The sequence below is a fragment of the Ctenopharyngodon idella genome, chromosome 16, assembly GCF_019924925.1.
Source record: "Ctenopharyngodon idella isolate HZGC_01 chromosome 16, HZGC01, whole genome shotgun sequence".
Taxonomy (NCBI): domain Eukaryota; kingdom Metazoa; phylum Chordata; class Actinopteri; order Cypriniformes; family Xenocyprididae; genus Ctenopharyngodon; species Ctenopharyngodon idella.
In genome coordinates, this window is record NC_067235.1 from 12,414,298 (window position 1) to 12,441,852 (window position 27,555).

Consider the following 27,555-nt stretch of genomic DNA (forward strand, 5'->3'; position numbering starts at 1 on the left):
TTAGCTTTTCAAGCTTTATTTTAACATCATTACAGGACAGTATCAAACATGTTTTAATATTGAGAACATCTTTCAAATTACACTAGGACAAAACATTCAGTCTCTTTTGTATATTTGTTGTGCAATATTTGATAACATCTTTCCTCAGTTTGTACAAATACAGTATGAGGATAACAGTCAGTTACAAGCTAAATGCACTTTAACTTCAAAAACGCCTCCACGTTGTAGGCCATCAATGTATTGAAATGTGGCAATCTTGCTCTTTTTAACAAGAGTATACAATGAACATGCAGAATAACACATTCAAGACACTTATTTCCATATTATATCCATAATATTTTACATGAAATCTAAAGATAAGTCAGGAATATCACCCCAGAAATGTAAGCAAAGAGGTTCCTGTAGCAAATGCATCAAATAGCTTATGGAAAACTGGCTTACAGTTGATCAAAAAAAGTAATGTAACTCAAAGGTACTTAAGCAAAGTTTCACTGAATATAACAGTAAGTAAGTGCTGTATGCTACATCTCAGGTCCTGTAATCACAAAGGCTAAAGCAAACCGTATATGCTGAGGTATATTCAGACTGGACTTTGGCACTGGGTATAAATCAATTTAAAGTCGTTGGGACGACATAAACAGTCCAGCCTTAATCCAACAGTCTTTAGCCTGAATAGCAGCAAAATGCTACCCCTGCAATAGCAGACAGTACAAAATGTTCAATAACAGCTGTAGAGCCTTCACATACTGTATGGTTTTCCCAACATAATCTCATGGCAATTCATAACTATTTTACAATTTTGGCAAATTGGTAGCTAATTCGTATGAACTATGTACAATCCCATTTGTACATTTTCGTAGGATCCGTTTACGCTCCGTTAACGTTATGGGGGTTAGGAGTGAAGTTTCATGCTTACTTTTTAACAATGGTACGTTTTCGTACAAATCGCATCATATGAATTTCTCCAAAATCGCCACCTCATAAAATAGTAATGTTTTCTCATGAGATTGAGTATTTAAGATCTTCAGACCCATAACCCAAATAAATAAACCGTATTTGCTTTACTTCAAGACTGCAAGCTCTTGAAGCACAAGACAACAGTGTGGAACTAGGCTAAACTGTGGAATATTTGCGCCCTACTCCACACATGGAGGTGGAAAGGTTGTGGATATCTTTAAGTGGTTTCCTGAGATATGATGGAAATGTTAGACTAAGTGTGACCCAGCAAGACATACTGAGAGCTTGGAAAGGAGGGTCTTCTATCCTTAAACATCTGTAGCAAAGTATTCAATCAGTAGTATTATTGTGGTTACTTAAAGTACATCTATGTGACTTTTTTTTTTTTCTCCCTTTTCCTTATTATTTATTTATTTATTTATTTTTTACATTAAATTGTCTGTGAAAACACTTCTATGGTCAGGGTCCAAAAATAACACCTGCCATACACCAAACGGAAGTAAAATGTGATTTTGGTGAGAAAGCAAATGGATTTACTGGCCATTTGAGTCACTGCACCAATGGTTGAAACTGCAAAAAAAACCACTAAAATGAGTGTATAAATGGTTTATGAGAGGTAGTGTTTTGCATTAAGGGTGAGTAAATGGTCGCAAATGCTACAAAAACGTACCTTTTTTCAACAATAATTTAAAGTCTAGTTGATATGATTTAATATTTGATTTCGTCAGATATCATTTCGATCTCATAAGAGTGCAAGTCAGTGTTTCTTAAACAGTGTGATCTGTGATGTTCGATTCAAGAACAAATGAATAAATTCTGTAAAAATATACTGCTCAAAATTAGTTTATGTTAACTAACGCATTAACTAATGTTAACAAATGAGACCTTATTGTAAAGTTCCCACAGTGCCTTTCAAGGGCGCAAAAACACTGGGGGGTTGGGATTCGCCCCCAACAATGCCATATGGACCAGTTCTTTTTACTGAGTTCTTCAAAAGAATTTATGACACAGCCTTGAATTTGCTCAGGGACTAAGTCAGTGAATCATTGAGAGATGTTACAAGTGACTCCCTCACTGAACCGTGAATTGTTTTTTCGTGATGTTCGAACTCAATCGAACTGTGTACTGAAAGCCAAAGTAGGATGCATGCAAAGGACTGAATCCCTTCTGAACAACCATCTTTATCAAGCGATTCTGACACTAATCAATTAAAAAGTAATTTGGCTTATAGTCAAATATGTCTTTTTAAAAGGCATTTTCAGTTTTTTTTTTTTTTTTTTTGTCTTGAGCCTTAAATACCTTATTTTTTCCCCCCTTCAATTTACCCGCTATTGAGCTGTATGGCAAGTTAATTTTGGACCCAGTATGCAAAGCTGTACTGACCCTAATGTACATCAGTGTTAAGATTATTACAGTTAAATTATTACGTTTCTTCCAAGGCTAAGCACCAGTTTGGTCTAAGCCTGCATAATATTACATTTAAAGATATGAGCCACTTTAGCTTTTTCTCAGTTACATGCCTCGGTAATAATTTCTGCTGACGCGTCTACTGCAATCTCAGCCTCATGCAAAATACTATAGTAACAATGTCACATTGCATTCCACATACAGAGCACCCCGTGTGAGGGAAGGTGGTGTGGACCAGGAGAAAATGTCTTTCCTCTGAAACAGTACTACAGTACTTTGAGGTATTGAGGAGTCTTTTACCCATCTCCAAGAGACACCCAACTCGCCCGATTCTTCTTGCCAACCACACTGGCCAAATGTCGAGCCAGGGCTGAGCAGCAGGCAGCATGAACGGAGAATGACGTCTGAAGTCCTGTTAGAGTTCTTAAGAGCGCGAGCAGAACCGTGGCTTTGCCAAGCGCTCCTTTCCCGAGTGAGCTACATGGCTTCAGAGCATCATGTCAAGAAAGAGTTCAGCTAATGTGTTTGTGATAATTCCCTCAATGATTTCTACTCTTTTATCTGCTGAATCTACGGTGTTCAGTGTCGTTGTTTATACGGATCTCGCCAGCTGAAATGAGACGCTACTTTCTGGTGTCCTCATGTGAAATACTTGCAGTTTGTTGAGTCAATGAAACAGTCAGATGTGCATTTGAGATGTCCATAAGATCTGTGGACAGAAAGACAGGGACATTATTAATATTTGGACATTTTGTCAAATATTATAGTCTGCTTTTTCAAGGACCATGTAGTGGTCCTTTATACAGTATATGTATGGGTTTTTAATCAAAACAAAATTCTTTTAAAATATTACTTTAATATAACATTATGTGATTAAGTATAATATTAAGTAAAAAAATAATGTAATAATATTCAATAAATTGTCTTTAACTACTACGTACTTACCAGTATTGCGAGGCATTACAAGTAACGTGAGTTACATAATCAGATTACTTTTGCAAAGTAACAAGTAAAGTAACGCATCACTTTTTTAGATTTACAACAAAATATTGAAGTTACTTTTTCAATTTTCAACACGTTACTTTGTTTTCCCATTTATTGACTGACAGCTCTCCTGTGTTTAATCATTAAAAAAATGAAACACAAATGTGATGTTTATCTAGTTTTTATTGCTGAAGCAAGAGTGGAACTTTCTTGCATCCTATTCTTCTGCAATCCAGAATGGCAGCACAGCTGAGAGCTTTGTTTGAGCTGCGCCCTCTACTGTACACGTGTGAATTTGCATTACCTTCAGCCCGAGCCTTATTCATTTCATTTTTGGTTTGGTTTGTTATTAGAAAACAAACCACCAAGCCAACTGAAAAAAAGTAACGCAGAAGTAATGTGACGTATTTAATTTTTTTTAGGGAGTAACGTCATATTGTAACGCATTACTTTTCAAAGTAACTTTCCCCAACAGTGATACTAACTAGAGATGCACCGATGTATCGGCCAACAATCGGTATCGGCCAATAAAAGCTATTATTATCACTATTGTTTAAAAACTGCTGATGATCAGGGCCGATTATATCCTGTCAATCAAAAGGGTGCGGAAAAACGTGTCAGACTGCAACTCATACATACTGTGCGTGAAGAAAATCACTTGTGTTGAATTTTAACGCATTAACAGTTTAAAAATAGTGACGTTAAAGCAGGCTCTTTTTGACCCTATGAATCACCCGTAGTTTAAGCCAGGGTTGCCAGGTTTTTTTATTTGTAGCGTCTCCTGTCCAATAATTGCAAAAAGCTTTGTTACTTCTGATAATAATAAAAGTTTCAGTTTTCAAATTCTGTCATTTTTATCATGAAATTCAAACAATAAATGGCGTTTTGGCGCTCTTAAACGTGACGTGTCGGATCGCTGTAATGCCTCAGTTCAGGCGGCAGCTCGGAGCACAAGTCTTTTCTTCCTCTTCAATACAAATTACTTCTCGAAAAACATGCATGAACATCAAAGGTATGTTAAAAGATAAAGTGCAACTTAAACGGAATGTATCATGTCTCATGTAATCACTTTATTTGTGTTTCAACCGCGGAAAGACGTCAATAAAACAGCTTGTCATCATGTCACATTTAACTCAGGAATGTTTTCCAATGTTCACAGTTCCTTAGCTATCTATACTAATATATATATATATATATATATATTAATATATATATATATATATATATATATATATATATATAAAAAACACTAGAGAGGAGCTTATCTACTGTTAATTATATGTTTGTGTAAATTTGCCATGAAGACAACAAGTGCTTATGAAAACTACCTTATGTGATACTTTTATACAAACATTTACGTTTTTATTTGAGTGTAATTATTATATCTGAAAATAAACAGCAGCTGAATATAATACCTCTGTTGTTAATTGTAACCTCTAATATTGTAGTGTACCAAATGAGAGGGTTCCCTGTATACTTCCCTGTAACTTACATTTTAAAAATACCTACATGTAATTACACCTGAAATTAATTTCTGTAATTACATCTATAATTACACTGACAACCCTACCCATACCGCTTAACCCACTCTTAAACCTAACCACCACCTCAATAGCAGCAAAAATGTTTTTTAATACAATGATTTACAAACATCAACACAATAATTACACTGTACCAAACAATTACTTTTTTTCAATGTACTGTAAGTAGTTAAAGACACCTAATTTAAAGTGGGACCGATAAAATAAATTATTATTTTATATTTTTTGTTCGCCTAAACTCTTTGGGAGCAGAAAATATCTAATTTTAGCCTTGTTGAACTCTTTTTATATTGGCTTGAACAGTCTTACCCAGGCAAAAAGGATCTGCATGTGTGAAAGCCAAAATCTTTTCCATCACACTCCTCTGCCTCTTCATAGCGATATCCATCCCCACAATATGCAAGTTTGCACTCTGAGAAAGAGAAAAAGAAAGAAGGAGAAACATACACCGTAAAAAAAAAAAAAAAATCTGTGAAATGTACTGTAAAAAAAAAAAAAAAAAGTTCAGAATCAAAGTTCATCACAAGTAGCTTTTCCACAAGCTGAGGGAAATACTAGTATATAGAAGATGCACAGTGTCATACACACAAATACAAAACACCATCATTATACTAAAATAATGCAATAAACATTAATTTAACAACATGCAGTGTAACAGAAATCTCTAAATGTACACAAAAAAACTAAGAAACATATAAATGAAAAACACTGTAAATTGTAAGATTGTTTTTTACTTCCAAAACTGTATATTTAGCAGTATTTTACTGTAAAACTACATGAAAAATTCCATTAGATCTATTACAGTTTTTCACCATTAAGTTTTTTTTAAGTAATTTGTCTTTTAACTAAGTTAAAGACAAATTATGATAATTTTTTTCCAGTGAGAGATAATGTACAATCCACCGGTCATAAACGCAAAAACATACCAACTATACATTATCCAGTTTTTTACAAGGCACACAAAACAAATAAAATGAATGAAGTTAGATTGTTATTAAATGAGAACAGAGAGACCACAGAGCGATACAAGAGATGCAAAGCTAGCACAGCTGTGTATGAAATCGAATGTCTGGGACAACAGCCAGTTGTACAGTTTAGTGGTCAATGTACAAAAATATTTGACCGCAGAATGCAGTGATCGACCAATCAGAATGAAGTATTCCAGAGTGCTGTGTAATGAATTAGGAGAGCATATGTTTGGGTGACTCCTGAATGAAGGTGTTATTCTTGGCTTCACTTGCTATACCAGACCCGATTATTCTTGCATTCCCACTTTAGAACTCACTCTCACATTAAACCACATTACAGCATGTTGTTGGGAATAAGCTGTCAGCTGGAACGCTGCCGTTTCAACCTGATACTTACTGACACAGCCATCTGTGACCACCTTATTTCCGTCATCACACTCCTCTCCGTTCTCAGCTTGCACAATGCTGTCTCCGCAGAAACCCTCCTGGTCAGGATCACGCTCCATCGACTGGAAGGGTGTTAACTGGAATAAAAGAGTCTTTTACAGACCTTGGAGACTAAAATCACTATGTGTGTAAAACTATTAAAGTGCCTCTGTTATTCTATTCTAGGTCTCCTACAATAGGTATACATGTATCCAAGGTCAAAAAACACTTTAATTTTCTCATAACATACATTACAGCATCACCTGAAATGGTTTGATAAAGGATTTGGTCTCTCTAAACTCTTCCATTCCGAGAGCCTACTATGCTCTGATTGGTCAGATGGCCCAGTCTGTTGTGATTGGCCGACTGTTTACAGTGTGTGCCAGAAACGAAACGCCCATTACCATATCTAAATTTTAGCTCCGGAGGCTTCCTCTTAAATACGCAAAGATATGAACAGTAACAATGGTGCCAGTTTTACCGTATCAATTCCAGCTCGAGTCCTCATGCTTTTAAAATGCGTGCAACGTGGATTTGCAGCGCTGAAAACAGCGTCTACTCAACATATCGACAACACAAACCTCTCTTTTCCAGGCCTCAGCTATATCTACAGTGCTTGAGGGCGGGTCAAAGTAGACGATCTTCGCTGGCAGCAAGAGTCCTGAACACACGAGACACACGAGTCCTGAAAAGTGAAGCCAAAGTGTCTGGATCTCCCCCAGGTGGCCGGAAGCAGTATAGGTCATAAACCCCGCCATCTCCGTTCTAGGAGATAACGTTTTCTCTTTAAAAACGTTTAGTTTTAGTTATTTGATGCTATAAAAATGGGGGTGTGACATCATGATTGACAGCTGAGATTGACAGCTTCTCTGAGTGCAACAGTCAGTGAGGCACCAACAGACTTTTTTCTGGATCTTCGCAAGGAGATTGGGGCTTTAATTTCTACATTTCCAGAACTGTTTATTTCAAACTGACATAACAAGTTGTTCTGAGTGTGGGTGGGACCTTGATATCATGGCTCCACTTCGCGCTCACTACTGCGCAGACTTGGGCTCCAAGTTCACTATGCGCAGACTCGAGACTCAAGATGTCAGCGCCATATTGACACACTGGCTCAAGAGAGTGAAGCTGTATCGTCCATCTTTTTTTACAGTCTATGGCTGGCAGCCAATGAAGACCATAAACTGCCATTACGCAAATTTGATACATTAATACGTTGGTATGTAATAGGAAGTGAGAGTGGGTTTGCTGATGACTTGTTTCGACAGTTCAGAATCGATTCTTTCTTTTAGGAGACAACAACTTTATTTGTCGTGCACTTTGATCTTCAAAACTTTGCAGACCTTTTACATTCACAAACAGCTATATTACATACTGCATCAAAGGTAATATATACGAAAAAGAATAATAGGGGCACTTTAAGAAAAAAAGATGCGTTTCAAAAACAATTCAGACTGTAAGTTGATAGTTGACATTAAATTCTTTTGGGAAGCTGACATGCTACAATCCATGTTTTAACTGGATTTTGCTAATGGATATATAATTACTATGCATACAGTTTTACAACCCAAATTCCAGAAAAGTTGGGATGTTTTTTAAATTTGAATAAAATGACTAAACGACTTTCGTTGAACTAAAAGACTTTCAAATCACATGAGCCAATATTTTATTCACAATAGAACATAGATAACAAATGTTTAAATGGAGAATTTTTACACTTTTATCCACTAAATGAGCACATTTCAAATTTGATGCCTGCTACGGGTCTCAAAAAAGTTGGCACGGGGGCAACAAATGGCTGAAAAAGCAAGACATTTTGAAAAGATTCAGCTGGGAGCAGCAACAAATTAAGTTAATTGATATCAGGACTGTAACATGATTAGCTATAAAAGGGATGTCTTAGAGAGGCGGAGTCTCTCAGAAGTAAAGATGGGCAGAGGCTCTCCAATCTGTGAAAGAGTACGTAAAAAGATTGTGGAAAACAATGTTCCTCAACGTCAAATTGCAAAGGCTTTGCAAATCTCATCATCTACAGTGCATAACATCATCAAAAGATTCAGAGAAACTGGAGAAATCTCTGTGCGTAAGGGATAAGGTCGAAGAACTTTATTGGATGCCTGTGGTCTTCGGGCCCTCTGATGACACTGCATCACTCATCGGCATGATTGTGTCAATGACATTACTAAATGGGCCCAGGAATACTTTCAGAAACCACTGTCGGTAAACACAATCCGCCGTGCCATCTGCAGATGCCAACTAAAGCTCTATCATGCAAAAAGGAAGCGATATGTGAACATGGTCCAGAAGCGCTGTCGTGTCCTGTGGGCCAAGGCTCATTTAAAATGGACTGTTTCAAAGTGGAAAAGTGTTCTATGGTCAGACGAGTCCAAATTTGACAGTCTTGTTGGAAATCACAGACGCAGTGTCCTCCAGGCTAAAGAGGAGCCAGCATCTCTGATGGTATGGGGGTGCATAAGTGCATACGGTATGGGCAGCTTGCATGTTTTGGAAGGCACTATGAATGCTGAAAGGTATATAAAGGTTTTAGAGCAACATATGCTCCCCTCCAGACGACGTCTATTTCAGGGAAGGCCTTGTGTATTTCAGCAGGACAATGCAAAACCACATACGCAGCTATTACAACAGCATGGCTTCGTCATAGAAGAGTCCAGGTGCTGAATTGGCCTGCCTACAGTCCAGATCTTTCACCTATAGAGAACATTTGGCGCATCATTAAACGAAAAATAGGTCAAAGATGACCACAAACTCTTCAGCAGCTGGAAACCTATATCAGGCAAGAATGGAACCAAATTACAACACCAAAACTCTAGAAACTCATAACCTCGATGCCCAGACGTCTTCAAACTTTTTTTAAAAGAAGAAGAGATGCTACACCATGGTAAACATGCCCCCGTCCCAACTAGTTTGAGACCTGTAGCAGGCATCAAATTTGAAATGAGCTCATTTTGTGCATAAAATGCTAAATTTTCTCAGTTTAAACATTTGTTATGTTATCTATGTTCTATTTTGAATAAAATATTGGCTCCGTGATTTGAAAGTCTTTTAGTTTTCATTTTATTCAAATTAAAAAAACCTCCCAACTTTTCCAGAATTCGGGTTCAATTGAGAGACTACTTGGAATATTTGTAATTTTAAAAATTCATTTGTCACATCACAGGGCTACTTAAAATATTAAATTAAAATATATTAAATCGATCATATAAATCAAATTAAAAAGTAATTAAAAAAATATATTAAATAAATAATTTAAAGTGAATTAAATATAAAAAATATATATATATATATATATATATATATATATATATATATATATATATAACCAGTGAAACAAAATAGGTAAAAAAAAATTAAAATAACAAGTGACCTTTTTAGAGCACCTAAAACATGCGTTCTAGACACAATAGGCCAACTAACTATTTATGACTTGGATTTTGTTTATTGATGTGTACCTGTATTGGCATCCAGCCATTAATGTCTTTGAAGTAAAGCGCCCTCTGATCTTTACGGAACGCCAAAGCGTTATCGGTCTGAAGGCGGTTCAACTCCTGTTCATTATTCACCACAAATATCTGCAACAGACATTAAATATCATCAGATGGCTAAATGTTGGACTGGGAAAATAATTATGGTCCTAAAATTGAATATAATGCAAAAACAATTGAGCCATTGAGGTGCACAGATATCCGGTAATATTCAGGCTTAGTCTGTAAACCGTGCTGCCATTGGTGGCTTACCGCTGGCACTCTGGGATAGATGCCCCGGTGCAAGTGCTGGTCAAAGGAGGGGTTGACACTCGAGGGGGCATTGCACCCGCAGCGGCCTGGGATGCCAGGCTGTCCCTTGTCTCCTTTCTGTCCTACCATGTACAGTCCTGGAGGAGAGGTAAACAACATTAATGTCCCTCCATGTGATGCAAGAGTAATGGAGTGATTTTAAGAGCTACTAAACCTGGCCCTCATCTATCATGAAGTGTAAGCAATTGAGTTAATAAGCACAGAAACCAAAACAAGACAGCAGCTGTCCTGTGAATAAAGTGATGACATAATGTTTGTGATTGTGCGAGAAGCTTGGCCGCTCCGGCCATCAGTTGAGGACATGATGTCATGGCTTCAGTCACCTTTGGGGCTTCTGTTTCAGCCGGAGATCAGGTTGCTTCTGAAGCTAAATAGACCAGTGGTGGGATTTCCTGCGGTGATTTAAGATCCATGTGCTTCACCGTCTGCACATGGCAATAGCTAATGCTGCAATATCATCATGTGATCCTTATACTAACAAATCCAACTCAGAAGAAGTATCAAAGTACCCTTAATCATACAATACACCACAACAAAAACATTTGGAGTCAGTAAGTTGTTGTTTTTTATTTTTTTTTATTTTTTTTTAAGAAATTAATACTTTTATTCAGCAAGGATATATTTAATTTATCAAAATTGACAGTAAAGACAGTAAATATATAAAATTGCTGTTGTTTTGAACTTTCTATTTATCAAAGAATCCTGAAAAAAAAAAAAAAAAATGTATCACGGTTTCCATAAAAACATTATTCAGAACAACTATTTTAAAAATGTAGCTTTTACAGGAATAAATAACAATATGATGAAATATAATATAATATAATATATATACAGTATCTCACAGAAGTGAGTATACCCCTCACATTTTTGTAAATATTTTATTATATCTTTTCATGTGACAACACTGAAGAAATGACACTTTGCTACAATGTAAAGTAGTGAGTGTACAGCTTGTATAACGTACACTCAAAAGTGAGTACACCCCCAAGTAAAAATGTCCAAATTGGACCCAATTAGCCATTTTCTCTCCCCGGTGTCATGTGACTCGTTAGTGTTACAAGGTCTCAGGTGTGAATGGGAAGCAGGTGTGTTAAATTTGGTGTTATCGCTCTCACTCTCTCATACTGGTCACTGGAAGTTCAACATGGCACCTCATGGCAAAGAACTCTCTGAGGATCTGAAAAAAAGAATTGTTGCTCTACATAAAGATAGCGTAAGCTATAAAAAGATCGCCAAGACCCTGAAACTGAGCTGCAGCACGGTGGCCAAGACCATACAGCGGTTTAACAGGACAGGTTCCACTCAGAACAGGCCTCGCCATGGTCGACCAAAGAAGTTGATTGCACGTGCTCAGCGTCATATCCAGAGGTTGTGTTTGGGAAATAGATGTATGAGTGCTGCCAGCATTGCTGCAGAGGTTGAAGGGGTGGGGGGTCAGCCCGTCAGTGCTCAGACCATGCTGCCGGCACTGGGGAGCTACAGTTCATTAAGGGAACCATGAATGCCAACATGTACTGTAACATACTGAAGCAGAGCATGATCCCCTCCCTTCGGAGACTGGGCCGCAGGGCAGTATTCCAACATGATAACGACCCCAAACACACCTCCAAGACGACCACTGCCTTGCTAAAGAATGTCTCCAGACCTAAACCCTATTGAGCATCTGTGGGGCATCCTCAAAGGAAAGGTGGAGGAGCGCAAGGTTTCTAACATCCACCAGCTCCGTGATGTCGTCATGGAGGAGTGGAAGAGGACTCCAGTGGCAACCTGTGAAGCTCTGGTGAACTCCATGCCCAAGAGGGTTAAGGCAGTGCTGGAAAATAATGGTGGCCACAAAAAACATTGACAGTTTGGGCCCAATTTGGACATTTTCACTTAGGGGTGTACTCACTTTTGTGGCCAGCGGTTTAGACATTAATGGCTGTGTGTTGAGTTATTTTGAGGGGACAGCAAATTTACACTGTTATACAAGCTGTACACTCACTACTTTACATTGTAGCAAAGTGTCATTTCTTCAGTGTTGTCACATGAAAAGAAATAATAAAATATTTACAAAAATGTGAGGGGCGTACATGTGTGTATATGTATGTATATATATATATATATATTTATATTTATATTGATCAAATAAATGCAGCCTTCAAAAAAAAAAAAAAAAAAAAAAAAGCCTTCTCAACCCCAAACTTTTGAACAGTACTGTAACTGTTTTCCCTAGGAAACTATGCTTCCTCAGAGACCAGAAGAGATTTGAAATCTGATACTTGTAAGTAAATATAATACCTGAGGCGGGCAAACCAGGAGGACCAGGGTGACCAGGGGCCCCCTGAGGGCCTGCAGGTCCTATGGGTCCAATTGCACCACTGTCACCTTTTGAGCCCTGCATCGGAAATCAATCGTAACGGTCATTTATTTTCAATGCTTCTTCATTATCATCATGTTGCTATTATGCGTTTAAGGATGGATCACCTGCTTTCCTCTTTTTCCTGGGCGGCCAGTGGGTCCCCTGTTCCCTGAGCTTCCAGGTTCTCCTTTTGGGCCCATTTCACCCTGAGAAAGAATTTTAAAATTACATATAATACTTGTTTTACTATATTAAAGGGTTAGTTCACCCTAAAAATTCACCCTCATGTCGTTCCTAACCCGTAAGTCTTTTGTTCATCTTCAAAATGACAAATGAAGTGATTTTAATGAAATCTGAGAGATTTCTGTCCCTCCATTGACAGTCTACGCAACTACCACTTTGACACTTCAAAAAGTGCATAGAGATCGTAAAACTAATCCGTATGAATTGCACGGTTTAGTCCAAATTTTCTGAAAACATGATCACTTTATATGCTGAACAGATTGAATTTAGGCTTTTATTTTACATATAAACATTCATCAACTCACAGATCAGTTGTGGTAAACGGAAGTTTAAGAATGTTTGCTTGACGCCTGTGAGAACCAATGAGGTTCATTCTCATGTGTTACACAGCACGATTAAGCTTCCGGAAGAGGGTTGTTCTTGCGCATCAAGCAGTTTTGGTTGAGCTTCTGTTTATGTTCGCTGATCAATGTTTATATGTGAATAAAATCCTAAATTTAATCTGTTCATCATATAAAGCGTTCGAGTCTCTTCAGAAAATTTCGACTAAACCTCTCAATTCATATGGATTAGTTTTACAATCTCTTTATGAACTTTTTGAAGCATCAAAGTGGTAGTTGCGTAGACTGTCAATGGAAGGACAGAAATCTCTCAGACTTCATTTAAAAGATCTTCATTTGTGTTCCGAAGATGAATGAAAGTCTTACAGGTTTGGAACGACATGAGAGTGAGTAATTATTGACAATTGTTTTCATTTTTGGGTGAACTAATGCTAATGCTAACAAATAAAAAGCAAACACCTTACAATAGAACCACTGTTCATTTGTTAACTTTAGTTAACCACATTAGTTAACATTAACTTACAATGATAAGTACTTGTAAAACATTTATTAATTTTAGTTAATGTTAATTTCAGCATTTACTAATACATTATTAAATCAAAAGTAATATCTGTTAATTAGGGATGCACCGATATTAACATTTTGGCCAATACTGATAACCGATAATTCTTTATATTTGAAAGCCAATAACCGATATATTGGCCGATAAATTTAAATCGGAATTTTTATATAATTTTTGAGAGCCTGATTCCAAATCAAAAAGCCATGTCTCAAGCACACGATAACATTACAAATGGAATGATGGTGGCCGATATATCGTGCATCCCTACTGTTAATATTATTTAATGGACCTGAGCTAACATAAACTAACAATGAACAGTTGTATTTTATTAATAAACAATAAAGATAAATAAATACTGTAACAATTGTATTGCTCATTGTTAATGTTAATTAATACATTAACTAATGTTAACTAATGGGACCTTATTGTAAAGTGTTACCAATAAAAATAGACCACTGCATTATTAGTACTAATTGTAACATAACTTATAAAAAATATTATGTAATACAGTATACACAGTTAACCAGCATAAACTCCTATAGCACAATGCTGTAATATAATGAAAGGCTAAACATGTAGTAATATTTTCAGCACCTTTTGGCCAAGCATTCCAGGAAGACCAATTGATCCCTGAAACAGAGAAAGATGCAGTCTTTGTAAAAAATTAATTACGGTACGTTTTAGACCAATTAAAATGAATTGTAACAGGTATTCTGGTAACTTACCTTGTCACCTTTTAAGCCAATTTCTCCTCTGAAACCTTGTGACCCCTAGTAGGAAAACATCAAAACAACAGTGATAATAAATCATTTAGAAGATAAAAAGGATAATAACGATTAAAATGAAAGAATTTGAATGATGAATTATAGTAGGTTCAGAGAGGTAACTCACTTTTTCTCCCTTATGTCCAGGAAAGCCCTGCATGAAAGAAATGAACATTCAGCACACAGAGCACATTATTCTGTGCCCATATGACAAGGGCTTTATGACTATAGCAGTCCTAATTCAGGAAGTTAAGACTGTCCAGACCTTGGGTCCAGTTGGTCCTCTTGCCCCTGGCATGCCCATCAGCCCATGGTCACCTTTCTCCCCCTGTTAAAACACATACAGTAGGAGTTACTGTACTCTAAAGCACACACTGCGATGGTGTTACAATGATTCGGTCACAATGGCAAAACTCAGAGACGACGAAGAGTAGGATCTAAATGCGATTAATTTAGTTAAACAATAATCCAAGCACAAGGAACAGAACCCAGGAATCACAGAAACAGAAACCAGGAATCACAGGAGCAGAACTGAGGGTGAGGGAACAGAGGATGACGACACATTCAACAAAGGACAACAACTGACAAACAGCATAGGAACCACTGGGGTTTAAATACACAGACAGGCGAACTGGATAACAAGACACAGGTGCAAATGATAAGGGAGAAACTAGGGGGACCAAAAGAACTACAAAACTAGAGAAAGGAACCAAAGGCATAAAACAATACAAAATAAAAGTCCGGAAACAAAACATTTTTTTATGGAAAAAGACAAATATTGCAGATTTTGGAAGGTGAAAAATACATTTTAGTCTACTAAACATTAAGAGATGTTTTAGATTCTAAAATATCTTGATACACAGAATATTTGCTTTTTCATCTGGGCAAATGTGAATCTACTTCATGTATGGTCCTGTTTGCCGTAAAGAGATTCAGATTCTGTTGTACAGAGCAGGAATTTTGTTCACATGAAGATGGAATGAATTACTCACTTTAGGCCCAGTTGGTCCTTGCCATCCACTTGGTCCCTGTCGCCCTGGAAGACCAGGAGGGCCAGTGCGTCCCTGTAACACATTCAAGCTATGAATCTAGCTACCATTTTACAGCAAGAACTTGCACACAAAGATATAAATTTTAAGGTGCTATATAGGCTGACACATCTTTAGTGCAGAGATTTTGGATGGGAGGCTGTCTAATTCAGTGGCTCAGCACAGTTACTGTACCACATAACACTGATTAAGACAAGTTTTCACTAAAACTTAATTTTATTAAGCAAATTCATTAGCATCCTTCTGCTTGATAATATAGCCTTGATATAACAGAACTTTCCATATTGTGGATTTTAGCACAGATGGAATGCTGTATTGACCAATCAAGAAGCTGTTTGATTTGTAAAGTCACCATGAAATCAAGACTGACAGCTCTTGTTTTTATATAGAATATTTCATATTGGAATATTTATTATAAATGATTTATCCATGCACATCATTATTTAATTTTTTTAAATTCCTGTGCTCTTGTAATCTTTAATCAAAATAACTTTCCCTCCCTTTTGCAACAACATCTTGTTTCTCTCAATGCGAGGGCAGGACAACCTGTCACTCACATGACATCACAGCAACAGCAAACCACAACCATCCAATCAATTCCCGATGGACAAAATCAAGTCCCGCCCAACATTTCTTGTTTGTGAAGCCGCTTCACTCAGATATATACATCAGAATAGGGAAGAAAAGACTATCGCAACTTCCATTTCATGCCGATTTTAAGGTATATCAACAAGAATACTTTTTGTAAGCAAAAATAACGACTTTATTCAACAAATTCTTCTCTACCCTGTCTTTCTCCTACACTGTTCTTCTTGTAAACACAGTGCAGCACTTCCGTGTTCTGTGTCAAAATGGCAGCTCGGCATTGGCCGACACTGTACATGTGAGCAGCACGATGCATGAGTGTGATGCTGACGCAGGAGCCAGCCAATAATGAGCCGGCGTTCTGACATAGAACACTTTCTATACAACATAAACAGCATAGGACAATGACAGGGAAGAGAAGAAATTGTTGAAGAAAGTTGTTATTTTTGTTTGTTTTTGCATACAAAAAGTATTCTCGTCGCTTCGTAACATTAAGGCTGAACCATAGGGGTGTAACGGTACATGTATTCGTCCCGAACCATCATGGTACGGATGTCACGGTTCGGTTCATGCAGTTAGACGAGGAATACAGTCAGTCACAGGCAATCCACACTCCAATCCAGAAGGGGGCGCGCGCACGGGGTAATGCTTTTTAGCCTAACCACTTTAAACCAGCATTAACCACCAATCATCGCAATAAGCTCTGTGTTTTGTTACTTTCGATAAGAAACAAAGTACCTTCTTTCAAATTATGTCCATTTTATCACGAAATTCAAATAATAAATGCCGTTTTGACGCTTTTTGATGTGGCGTGACAGATCACTGTATACTACAGGCACCTTAGTTCAAAAGGCAGCGCGAGTGAACGCGATCATCCCTTCCTCTTCACTACCACTACAGAATTAACATGAAGGTATGTTGAAAGATACAGTACAACTTACTGAAACATATATCTCATGAAATCGTGGAAAGATGTCAGTAAAACAGTTTGTAAACAATATGTCACGTAGTATTACATTTAACGTTCGCTAGAGAAATGAACTGTTTTGCTAAATATATGCACTATATTAGCCTATATATTAATTATATTTTACTTAACCTGTTAGTTAATGTAAGGCCTAAATAAATCCGTCATGAAAACAAGTTATGACAGCCACTGAGTCTGTGTAAATGATTATGTTTCAACAACGAATTGGAGAAACAGAAGTTGATGCAAAAACTGCCTTATGTGCAATTTACATGTTTACAATACATACATTTTTATTATTTGAGTGTTGATGATTATATCTAAAAAATAAATAGCAACTGAATTGAATAATTTGGGCTCTGTTGTTATTTGTAACCTTTATTATAGTAATGTGCAAGTATAAGGGCTCCCTAATAGTTTACAGCATCAGCAGAGATAGATTTTGATTATAATTGAATACTTTTAAAGACAGAGACACAGTTTGTTCAGTAAAACGTTGTTTAATAAAAAAAGAGAAAAAAATGTTTTGTTTTCTCACCCTGCTGTATCGAACCCGTACCAAACCGTGACTTCAAAACCGAGGTACGTACCGAACCGTGAGTTTTGTGTACCGTTACACCCCTATTGAACCACTGCAGTCACGTGGACTATTTTAATGATGTCTTTACTACCTTTCTATGGAGGGGTCAGAGAGCGCTCGGATTTCATCAAAACTATCTTAATTTGTGTTCTGAAGGTGAACAAAGGTCTTACGGGTTTGGAACAACATGAGCGTGAGTAATTAATGACAGAATTTTCATTTTGGGTGAACTAACCCTTCAACGCTAACAACACTGATACAGTAGATCAGAAATGTAATTGAGGCAGGCATGTGGCCAAATGTAAAGAACACAAATGTACTTACCCAAATGTAATAGAATATTTACAATTCTGTTAAGTTATCAAGGTGTTATGACCTCCGTTTGTTTTCCAGAATCTAATCTGTGTAACACTTAAAGACGATTGGCTGCTCAAACACAGCAATAAGAACAAGGTGAGGGCAACGTGTCTTCTGAGTGCTCTGAGGGACAAAACAGCCATCAGGAGAGAGAGAGAGAGAACAAACTAAACCAAACCCCATCAGTCTCCTGGCTTTAATTAAATTATGTGCTAAGGGCAGGAGCCGGGGATTGTGGGAGAGCGAATGATTTATTGGGCTGCCCCAGCACTAAGCTAAATTACTATGCAATGCTGCAAAGCTTCCTACACCAGAAGCACTCTACTCTCAGTGCCTGTCCGGAGTAAAACAATGCACCAGCACACCCAGAATCCTGCGCAGTGGTTTAGTGGCTTCTCGGTTTACCCGCAGCCCAGCTGTAGGTATTACTGACACTGGTCCCAAATGCCTTCCAGGAAACCACACAAGACCACAATGTGATTGTGGGACAGGAGCCATGGGGATGTTCCATTGTGGATTGAACATAATGAGGATGACCACAAGTGTCCCCTGATGTTTAAACATTCTGTGCTTATACATACAGAAGATCATGTGGAATCATGTGACCTGTGTATTATATCTGTCAAGGTTGCGCTTGCTTTGAATTCCCTCCAGCTCACATTATGTATGTGCTGTATCTTTCATTCCTTGTTCTTTAAGCAAATCCACTTATTGGTAAGTAGAGGACAGTAAGTCTCACCTTTTGTCCAGGTCTTCCAATTTCACCCTGGCAACACAGAGGAGGGGAGGAGGGAATAAGAACAGAGTCAGTCCATCAGTGTGTTACACAATATATACAGTCTTGTTTTGATAGTGTCACTTACTTTTGCCCATACAATGCAAGTCATTGGGGTCCAAAACAACATTGTACTACATTAACTTTCATTGTACAGAAAACAGAGACATTTTTAAAATATCTTCTTATGTGTTCCACAGAAGAAAGAAGGTAATACATGTTTGGAGTGACATGAGAATGAACTATCCTTTTAAATACATGACAGGGATTGCCATGTGAATTAAAGGAACCCACAAGGTTGCAACTGACAGCATCTGTGGCATGATGATAATTACCACAGAAAATTATTCTGTTACACTTTATTTTAAGGTGTCTGTGTTACAGTGTAACTATACATTTAAGTATTGAGTTGGAATAATTAACTACATGTACTTACTATAGGGTTAGGATTAGGATGTGGTTTAGGTAAACTGCATGTAATCATTCACAATTTATAGTAATTACTATAGTAACTACATGTAACGTGTAACAAGGACACTGTAAAATAAAGTGTTACCAATTATTCTAACTCATCCCTCAGTTTGGAAAACAAGCAAACAATTTGTTTACAGTAATGTACTTACTTAATAGAAGTCTATGGGGTAAGGTGTAAATGGTAATGGTATAAAAAAAAACATAGCCACAAAACTTAAATATTATAGGTGTTAAAACAAAAATACTGTGACAGAATGTGCTCGCCAGCATTGTCTGTGCAAAGTTTAAACTCCTGTCATGACCATGTTAAGTCTGTAGTCCGAGATATGCAATTTTTGTTTGTTTTTACAAACTGAGAAAAATAATTGTTTATAGAAACTGACAGAATGTCACAGAGTCTGTTGTTAAAACTTGTTCCAAACCCAGAACATTTTTATGACAAGCTAATGCAGGGCATTTAAAGTGTTCTTGGAACATATAAATAATAAATATATAATAATAATAATAATATAGAAGAAGAAGAAGAAGAATGGTTCCATTTATTTTGCAGTTCAATCATGACAACTCTCGGAGTGGATTAAATTCAACCAGCATTTATTAGCATGGGGCATGAAGTATACATGGCTTGATTTTGGCGTACGAGATCTGCTACATAGCAGTAGCAGTAGCAACAGCAGGCTACTGCTACTGCTGCTGGGCAAATACAAATTTGTTCAGCTTAGTCTAAGAAAACAACAAGGAAAAGGCTGCTGCAAGAATGGTAGAACCCCCGTAGCAGATCTCTACAGGTGGCGCTGGGGAGGAGGAGGGATAACAGCGCTTCACATTGTGCAGCTTACACTGTAAAAAGTAATACGCTATATTTACTCAATAAAATTGTGGCAAGAGATTACACGCAATATTATTAATTAAATTCAACATATAAGAATTGAGTTAAAATTAATCAAATTAGTTCCTTAAAAGTCAACCATTTAAAATGTGTAAAATTAGCAAACACCATTACAAAAACCACAAACTGACATAAAAAGCAAAGAGTGAAACTGGCCAACTAAATGATACACTGATCACCATAATGGTGACCAAACATTTTCATTTTTTTTCAAGTCAACATCAACATCTAAACCTCTGTTAATTCTTGTGTTTCTCTTTCCTTCAGTGATTCTGCTTGTTTTCATCAGGTGTCTTCAATGTTGGCAATAAAAAATAAGTTATTATAATTCTTAATTCAACTTTGACGTCTGTCTGTTATTCAGATATTTTTGTTTAAATTTCACTTAAATTTTACTTGTTTTAAATGGTTGACATTTAAGGAATTAATTTGATTAATTCTAACTTAATTCTATTTGTTGAATTTAATTAATAATATTGCTTGTAATCTGTTGCCAAAATTTTATGGAGTAGATTTATCGTATTACTTTTTACAGTGTACACTGTAAAAAATTATTTTCATGATTTGTTATAACATTTTTTCTTTTGTCAAATCAACTTAGATAATTAATGTAGTTCAGATGACATAATATTTTGAGTCTCTGTTAATTAAAACAATTTTAACTCAGTATTAAGCCAGTATTAACTCAAATTTTTAATTTCAATGAACTCAAAATTTTAAGGCAACCAGGTAACTTACTTTTTTAAGTCAACAACAATTCTTTACAGTGCATGCTAAATAGGACTATATAAAGTGCGGTAACACCTTCTTTTACAGTGTCATTGTTAAATATGTTACATGTAGTTAGTAATAACTATAGTAATAACTATACTATATAGTAATAACTATAAATTCTGCATAATTACATTCAACTAACCCTAAAACAAACCAAACCCTAATCCTAACCGTATAGTAAGTACATGTAATTACTTAATATTAATCAGTACTTAAATGTATAATTACAGTAACAAAGACACCTTAAAATAAAGTGTAACCTAAAGTGCTACCATCATAATAATAATAATAATAATAATAATAATACAATCTTATTTTGCTCCTGAACTCGTTGGATCACTTAGATATGTATACATAAGAATGTATACATAAGAGTGTCATACCTTATCTCCCTTTGGTCCCTTTGGTCCCGGCAGTCCAGCAGGACCCTGATCATAACACAAACATCGAAAACCTTATCAAAAACCTCTTGCAATTTCAGTTAATATCATTGTTTAAAGCCAAAGTATCTATAACATTTATTTTGACCAACTTATTGTCGTGAGTGAGTCATTTCAGAATTTCCAGACTGTTTCCAAACAGGTTTCCCAAACACTCCAACTGCATTCAATTGTTTGACACAAAACACCCCAAACTCATGTCATTGGTTGTTGTCAATGTTGCTGTGTCAGCTCGTGCAATCAAAACAAAAATCAAAGCGCCACAGAGTCACACTTTTGGGGAAATGTGCTCATGAATGTCTTCCACATAGTGCACTACACTTAAAAAAAAAAAATCATGGCTGTTGCAAATTACAGTATTACGACAGGATGCATTTATAATGTTCTTGGTCGACAATAATATTCACCACATAATTAATGACCTATGACAGGAATCAAACTGTATTCAGAGTGAACTTGCAGGGCAGGGGTGAACTCTCTCTTGGGGCTTCGAGTGTCTCTCTTGGGGTTGTTTCTAAGAATGGCACGATGGAGCAGAGGCTGGCAATGGAAAAAGGTCTATTTCCATCTGCCCTAAATGTGGAGCGTTAATGGCCTGCTGTGTCGTGGGGGGCCAAACCGGTCACATCCGTGTCACTACAGAAAGACGTCTGGGGAACTCACACGGGTCTCACATGCTGAGAGGGTTATGGAGGCTAATTACAGAGCTGGAACTGACCATTGTGACAACCCAAAACTCTGCTTCCTTGAGGCACCTTCACCAACTACGCAATCCTCAACAAATTTGCATGTGACTGTTGTTATTATTTCTGAATAAATACTTAACATTTGAGTTTTAACATCTGTTAAACATAGCTTATGGGTCAATGACATGACGCTTATATTTTTTTTAAAATTCAGATCTATGCATTTATTCAGAAACACATAAAAATGACATTAATACATAGACTCAAATACATCTTTTCTATGATGAGCATGTTTTTAATTTCGGAATTAAAATTCATAAAAGCAAAAAAATAAAAAAATAAAAATGTCACGGTGATAGAACTTGTCCTGATATCTGTAAGGATTATATTTAGTTTAATTGTGTTTTAGTTTGGTTTTCCCTGTTCCTATTTGCCTGAGTTCTCATTCATTATTTGTTTTCATGGCTACTGATTGCTTTGTGCACCTGTTTCTTGTTCAGTTTGTTTCTCCTGTGTATTTAAAGGATTAGTTCATTTTCAAATAAAGATTATCCCAAGCTTTACTCACCCTCAAGCCATCCTAGGTGTATATGACTTTCTTCTTTCTGATAAACACAATCGGAGAAATATTAATAAATATCCTGACGCATCCGAGCTTTATAATGGCAGTAAGCGTTACCAAACGAGTCACAAGTACCATCCATCACAAACGCTACTCCACACGGCCCGGGGGGGTTAATAAAGGCCTTCTGAAGTGAAGCGATGCGTGTGTAAAAAAAAAAGAAAATCCATATTTAACAAGTTACGAAGTAAAATATCTAGTTTCCGCCAGACCGCCTTCCGTATTCAACTTACGAAGAAAGTGTAAATCTCTCGCAGTTCAAAAAGCTTACGCTACGTCCTACGCCTTCCCTATTCAATTTATGGAAAAAGCTTAACTGACGTGACGCCAGTTCCGTTTTTTCCATAATTTGAATATGGAAGGCGGTCTGGCAGAAGCTAGATATTTTACTTCATAGCTTGTTAAATATAGATTTTTTTTTTTTTTTTTTTTAATACAAACGCATTGCTTTCCTTCAGAAGGCCTTTATTAACCCCCCGGAGCCGTGTGGAGTACATTTATAATGGGTTGAGACACTTTCTTCAGCTCATACTCATTGACCCCGCTCACTGCCATTATAAAGCTTGGATGCATCAGGATATTTATTAATATATCTCTGATTCATCAGAAGAAAGAAGAAGAAAGAAGAAAGCCATATACACCTAGGATGGCTTGAGGGTGTGTAAAGCTTGGGGTAATTTTCATTTGAAAGTGAACTAATCTTTTAAGCCCTCAGTTTAGTTCTACTCATTGTCCAATACTATTTGCTTTGATAAAGCTGTTGTGTTGGTTTTCTCCTGTGGACTGTTTTCATGTTGGACTGCCTTCTTTGTTTTTGTTAATAAAGTTAAAACGCTGTTATTTATTATCACCTCACCTCTTCATTGCCTTTGCCTTGCCTGCATGTGACAGTATCATAATGCAGCATTATTGAAAATGAAATTCTTGAAAATAAATATTCTATTTCTTTAAAATATATATTTTATTTGCTTTACTACTTATTTATATTTATAAAACTTTTGCAGACCCTGATTACTGTGGGTCAAGGTCAATAAGTCTAAGAATCTGATAATTTGATCTTTTTTTTTTTATTTTATTAAATTGCAAAGTTAGTTCAGGTATGTAAAATGTTATGTGCAACTCCCCAAAAGCATAAAGATTAATTATTAATTAATAATTTTCTTAGACAGTTTTTTTAAAGGGGTCCTTGATTATGATTTCACTGTTGCTGTTTAAGCATAAACAACATCTGCAAAGTTACATTGCTCAAAGTTCAATGCAAAGGGACATATTTTCTTTTACAGAAATCACTACAACGAGCTTCTTTCAGGGTTGGTGACATCACAATCCCTAAAATTTACATAAATCCTGCCCCTGAAAAAATGCAACAAAAGGGGGCGAGGCCATGTTGGGCTGCTTTAGAGAAGAGGAAGAGTTGTTGTAGTAGAGTGTTGTTACTATGCCGTCATTTTACACCAGACTGCTTCACAAACGAGGGTCAATTCAACGCTGGATTTGCACAAAAGATTAACATGACGGCTAGTCGATGAGTTGAATCAACTCCACAGCAGCTACATAAATTTATCCACTAACCATTCAGAAACATCCAGATGCATTCTATAAGTTGTAACTTCTTCCTGAGCCTCTCCATCAGTGTCCGACTCCAGTTTGAACAATGTAAGGCTGAACAAGTACTGACAATCGTGATTTTGGCTGTGTGAGATTCTCCAGCTTTGTTGTTGTTGAGCAACCGAAGCGCGAGCTGTTAAAGCTCCGCCCTCTTCTGGAAAGCTGGCAAGGAGCATCAGCTCATTTGGATTTAAAGAGATTTTTCTTGAAAATGGTATAAAAGTTTTTCAAAACCAAAAAGTAAGTTTTTTTTCCTTTTGTCTATCATATATTCCTCCACCTCTTGTACACAGTGTTTGCCATTCAAACAGTGTAAAAATCTACCTAGCCTTCAAACAACTACAGATTATTGCTGTATGATGTTTAACTCATTGTGAAGGAGTTGATTACAAATATATTGTTTTTAAATTATTTTAAAATCTTGCAAGTTTTTGTGCCAAAAATGTATGTGAATGCATCTTAAAGTCATCTGTTTCATAGTTGGAGATTTCTGTGTAGTTTAGGCCTATGGTTTCGTCCTCAATATTATATAACATTTGAAGCACATACCTGAGGGCCAGGAGGTCCTGCTGGTCCAGGAGGCCCTGGGGAACATGTGTGGGTTGTGGGATTGTGCTTCTCTTCTGAGTTCCCCACATTTGGTGTAACACCAGTCTCAGTCTATAAGACAAGTCATGTAAAATTACATCTGAGAAATATGATGAAAATGAGAAAATGTTAAATAGTTACAGTCTTTGCAGCTTTCAGTGGTAATCACAAACCTCTTTTTACTTTTATTTACATTTATTTATCACAGTGATGTAGCCATAGCTGCTGTGGTCATGGGGACAAACTTAATATACTTCTTCACACCCTGAACCCTTGATGTACATGAAACCTACATCAAATCCAGGTGCTGGATCAGAGGTCATGTGTCAGGACTCACCAGAGACTCCTGCCGCCACAGTGAAGGGGGAGGGAAGAGAGGCGGCGGCGGTGGACTCAGTAAACAGCAGGGGTTGAATTTCTTTCTGGTTTCCAGCAACTGGAAAGCTAGATGTGTGGAAATGAGGTACAAGAGGAACATGTCAATAGACACGTGGGCCAGCGGAACAGTGTTTCACTCCAATGTTTTGGAAAAGAGAGACTGAAACACATGACAACTATAATAGTTATCATGTGGATAAGATTGTAATGAAAGGCCATTCATCACTGAAACTACTAGATATTTAAAGATTTATCTGCAAACACATGATGCTGGAGCTTTTATTAGAAATAAGATATTTATAATGACTTCATCAATTGGTGTCAAAGTGATTTTTGGTGATTCTATGAAGTCAGTTCACCTCAAATTCACAGTTCATTGCATTTACTATGAACAGGATCCACTAACATCTGAAAGCCACTTTTTCTTGTCATATTGAACAGTATATGTATCATTTTATCATTTGAAACCTAAATTCTTTTGAATTGTTGTGCGGTAAAAGTAAAATGTAAAATCTCTCTTTATTTAAAATAAATGGCACTTGCTTTGATATTTTGTATCTAATGCAATGATATTCATACATTATTAAGTGTTTGACTTTAGCGTCCAAATACCTTTTCCTATTTTTTTACAGTTTGTGTATTAGTGCTGTCAAATCCATTAATCATGATTAATCGCATCTAACACAAAAGTTTGTTTACATAATATATGTGTGTGTGTATATATATATATATATATATATATATACACACATATATATATATGTGTGTAAAAAAATAATTGTTGGTTTAACTAAAAAAGTAAGTTATCTGGTTGACTTAAAACTGCGTTCATTGAAATTAAAAATTTGAGTTAATACAATGAAGGCGATTGGTTTAATCAACAGAAACTCAAAATATGTTATCTGAACCACATTAATTATCTGCGTTGATTTGACAAATGAAAACATTTTGTGATAAATAAAAATAATTTTTTACAGTGTATATACATATACAGTATATATAATATAATATAATATATATACAAAAACTTATGTTAGGTGTGATTAATCGTGATTAATCGATTTGATATTTATATTTGACATGTATAATCAATCATATATATATATATATATATATATATATATATATATATACACACACACACACACACACACTATCTATAAACAATTATTGTTGTGAAGAAGCAATAAAGTGACCATATATTCTATTTAAAAAAAAAAAAAAAAAAAAAAAAAAAAAAAAATCACAGTACATTAAAATCTAAAATAGTAAAAAAAATATGTTAACTTGGCAAAAAACAAGCACTTGCCTAATTAAACTTTTCACTGCAGTGTTGGCTGACAAAACTGAAACACAGCCATTTTGCCATTAGAGATAATAACCAGAGATAATTCAATGATGCCAGTGGGGAAATTTATTGCAAAATAAGGGCAACATTTTTACTTGTTCTCATTACAAGCAGTAATCCTCAGTGCAACCCAATGCATGTTATGATATATTCTGCAACTGCATTTAATTTGCATGATTCATGAAATTACCAACAGTTAATCAAACATGCTTTTGTTGCTGCAAATAGTCTGATGTGCATATTGTGCAAACAAACTTCCCCCTGCAAGAGAAAACCCCTTATATCAGCACCTACCAAACATGGGCAAAAGAGAGTGATATCTTACCAGTTGGAAGAGGGAATATGTTATCCACGTAAGAGAATGACGACACATAGCAGAAGAGTTGAAAATATAGTCCAAGCGAGAACAGAATCATGCTGCCGGCTGCCGTCTACCTCCAATAGCACCGAGGAGTGATCTGAGGCAGTCCCGCACTACTCCTCTCTCTCCCTGCCACTCTCTCTCTCTCACACACACACACTAGATCCACGCCTTTAGGAGAAGTGAATGCCAGCCAATGTCTGTTACACCTCTCCCATGTATTGGCCCTGAGCTAAATATACAGGAGGCAGCCGGTCAGCTGCCCTCTGTAGCCAATATTAGCCTGTTACTACTGCCAGCACTGCCTTTGTTTCCCTGCCTCAAATGGACAGAGAAAACAAAACAGTATGGATAGAAATGACATTGAAGTGACAAGATGTCATGCAAGTGGTGATGTTGAACTACCATCATTCATTTATAGATGATTTCAGTTTGTATAGATTGATAGAAAGTCAAAGCCCCTGCTGGATTTGGTTTGAGCATCTATAATGTTCGGACTTAAATCTGAGACGGGCTGCCACTGGCATGTGATGTACACACATGCATAAAATGACAGAATTAGCCTGCATGCTCTGTAGTGGAGTATCTCAGATGTTTTCCAGACCGCCTTGTCTATCTCGCCCCCCCCTCTCGGTGTCCTTTTTTCAGGACTTATCGACCACCACTGCTCACAATTTATTGGCGCCTTTACTTTCCCTCAGAATAAATGACAGAGCAATTATGAA

General features: G+C 36.6%; 1 protein-coding gene across 1 annotated transcript; it reads right to left on the reverse strand.

Moving 5' to 3' along the window:
* Window positions 1-27,541, reverse strand: colq (collagen-like tail subunit (single strand of homotrimer) of asymmetric acetylcholinesterase). The gene is made up of 17 exons (XM_051864785.1): window positions 26,795-27,541; window positions 25,081-25,187; window positions 24,705-24,815; window positions 21,183-21,227; window positions 18,627-18,653; window positions 15,342-15,413; window positions 14,615-14,677; window positions 14,477-14,503; window positions 14,311-14,355; window positions 14,180-14,215; window positions 12,565-12,645; window positions 12,379-12,475; window positions 10,039-10,175; window positions 9,754-9,873; window positions 6,255-6,381; window positions 5,199-5,301; window positions 1-3,073 (listed from the first exon to the last, which is right to left on the reverse strand). Exons 1-17 carry the CDS (start codon window positions 26,883-26,885, stop codon window positions 3,004-3,006), a joined length of 1,359 nt encoding a protein of 452 aa, XP_051720745.1. The 5' UTR covers window positions 26,886-27,541; the 3' UTR covers window positions 1-3,003.
* Between the last annotated feature and the right edge of the window lie 14 nt (window positions 27,542-27,555).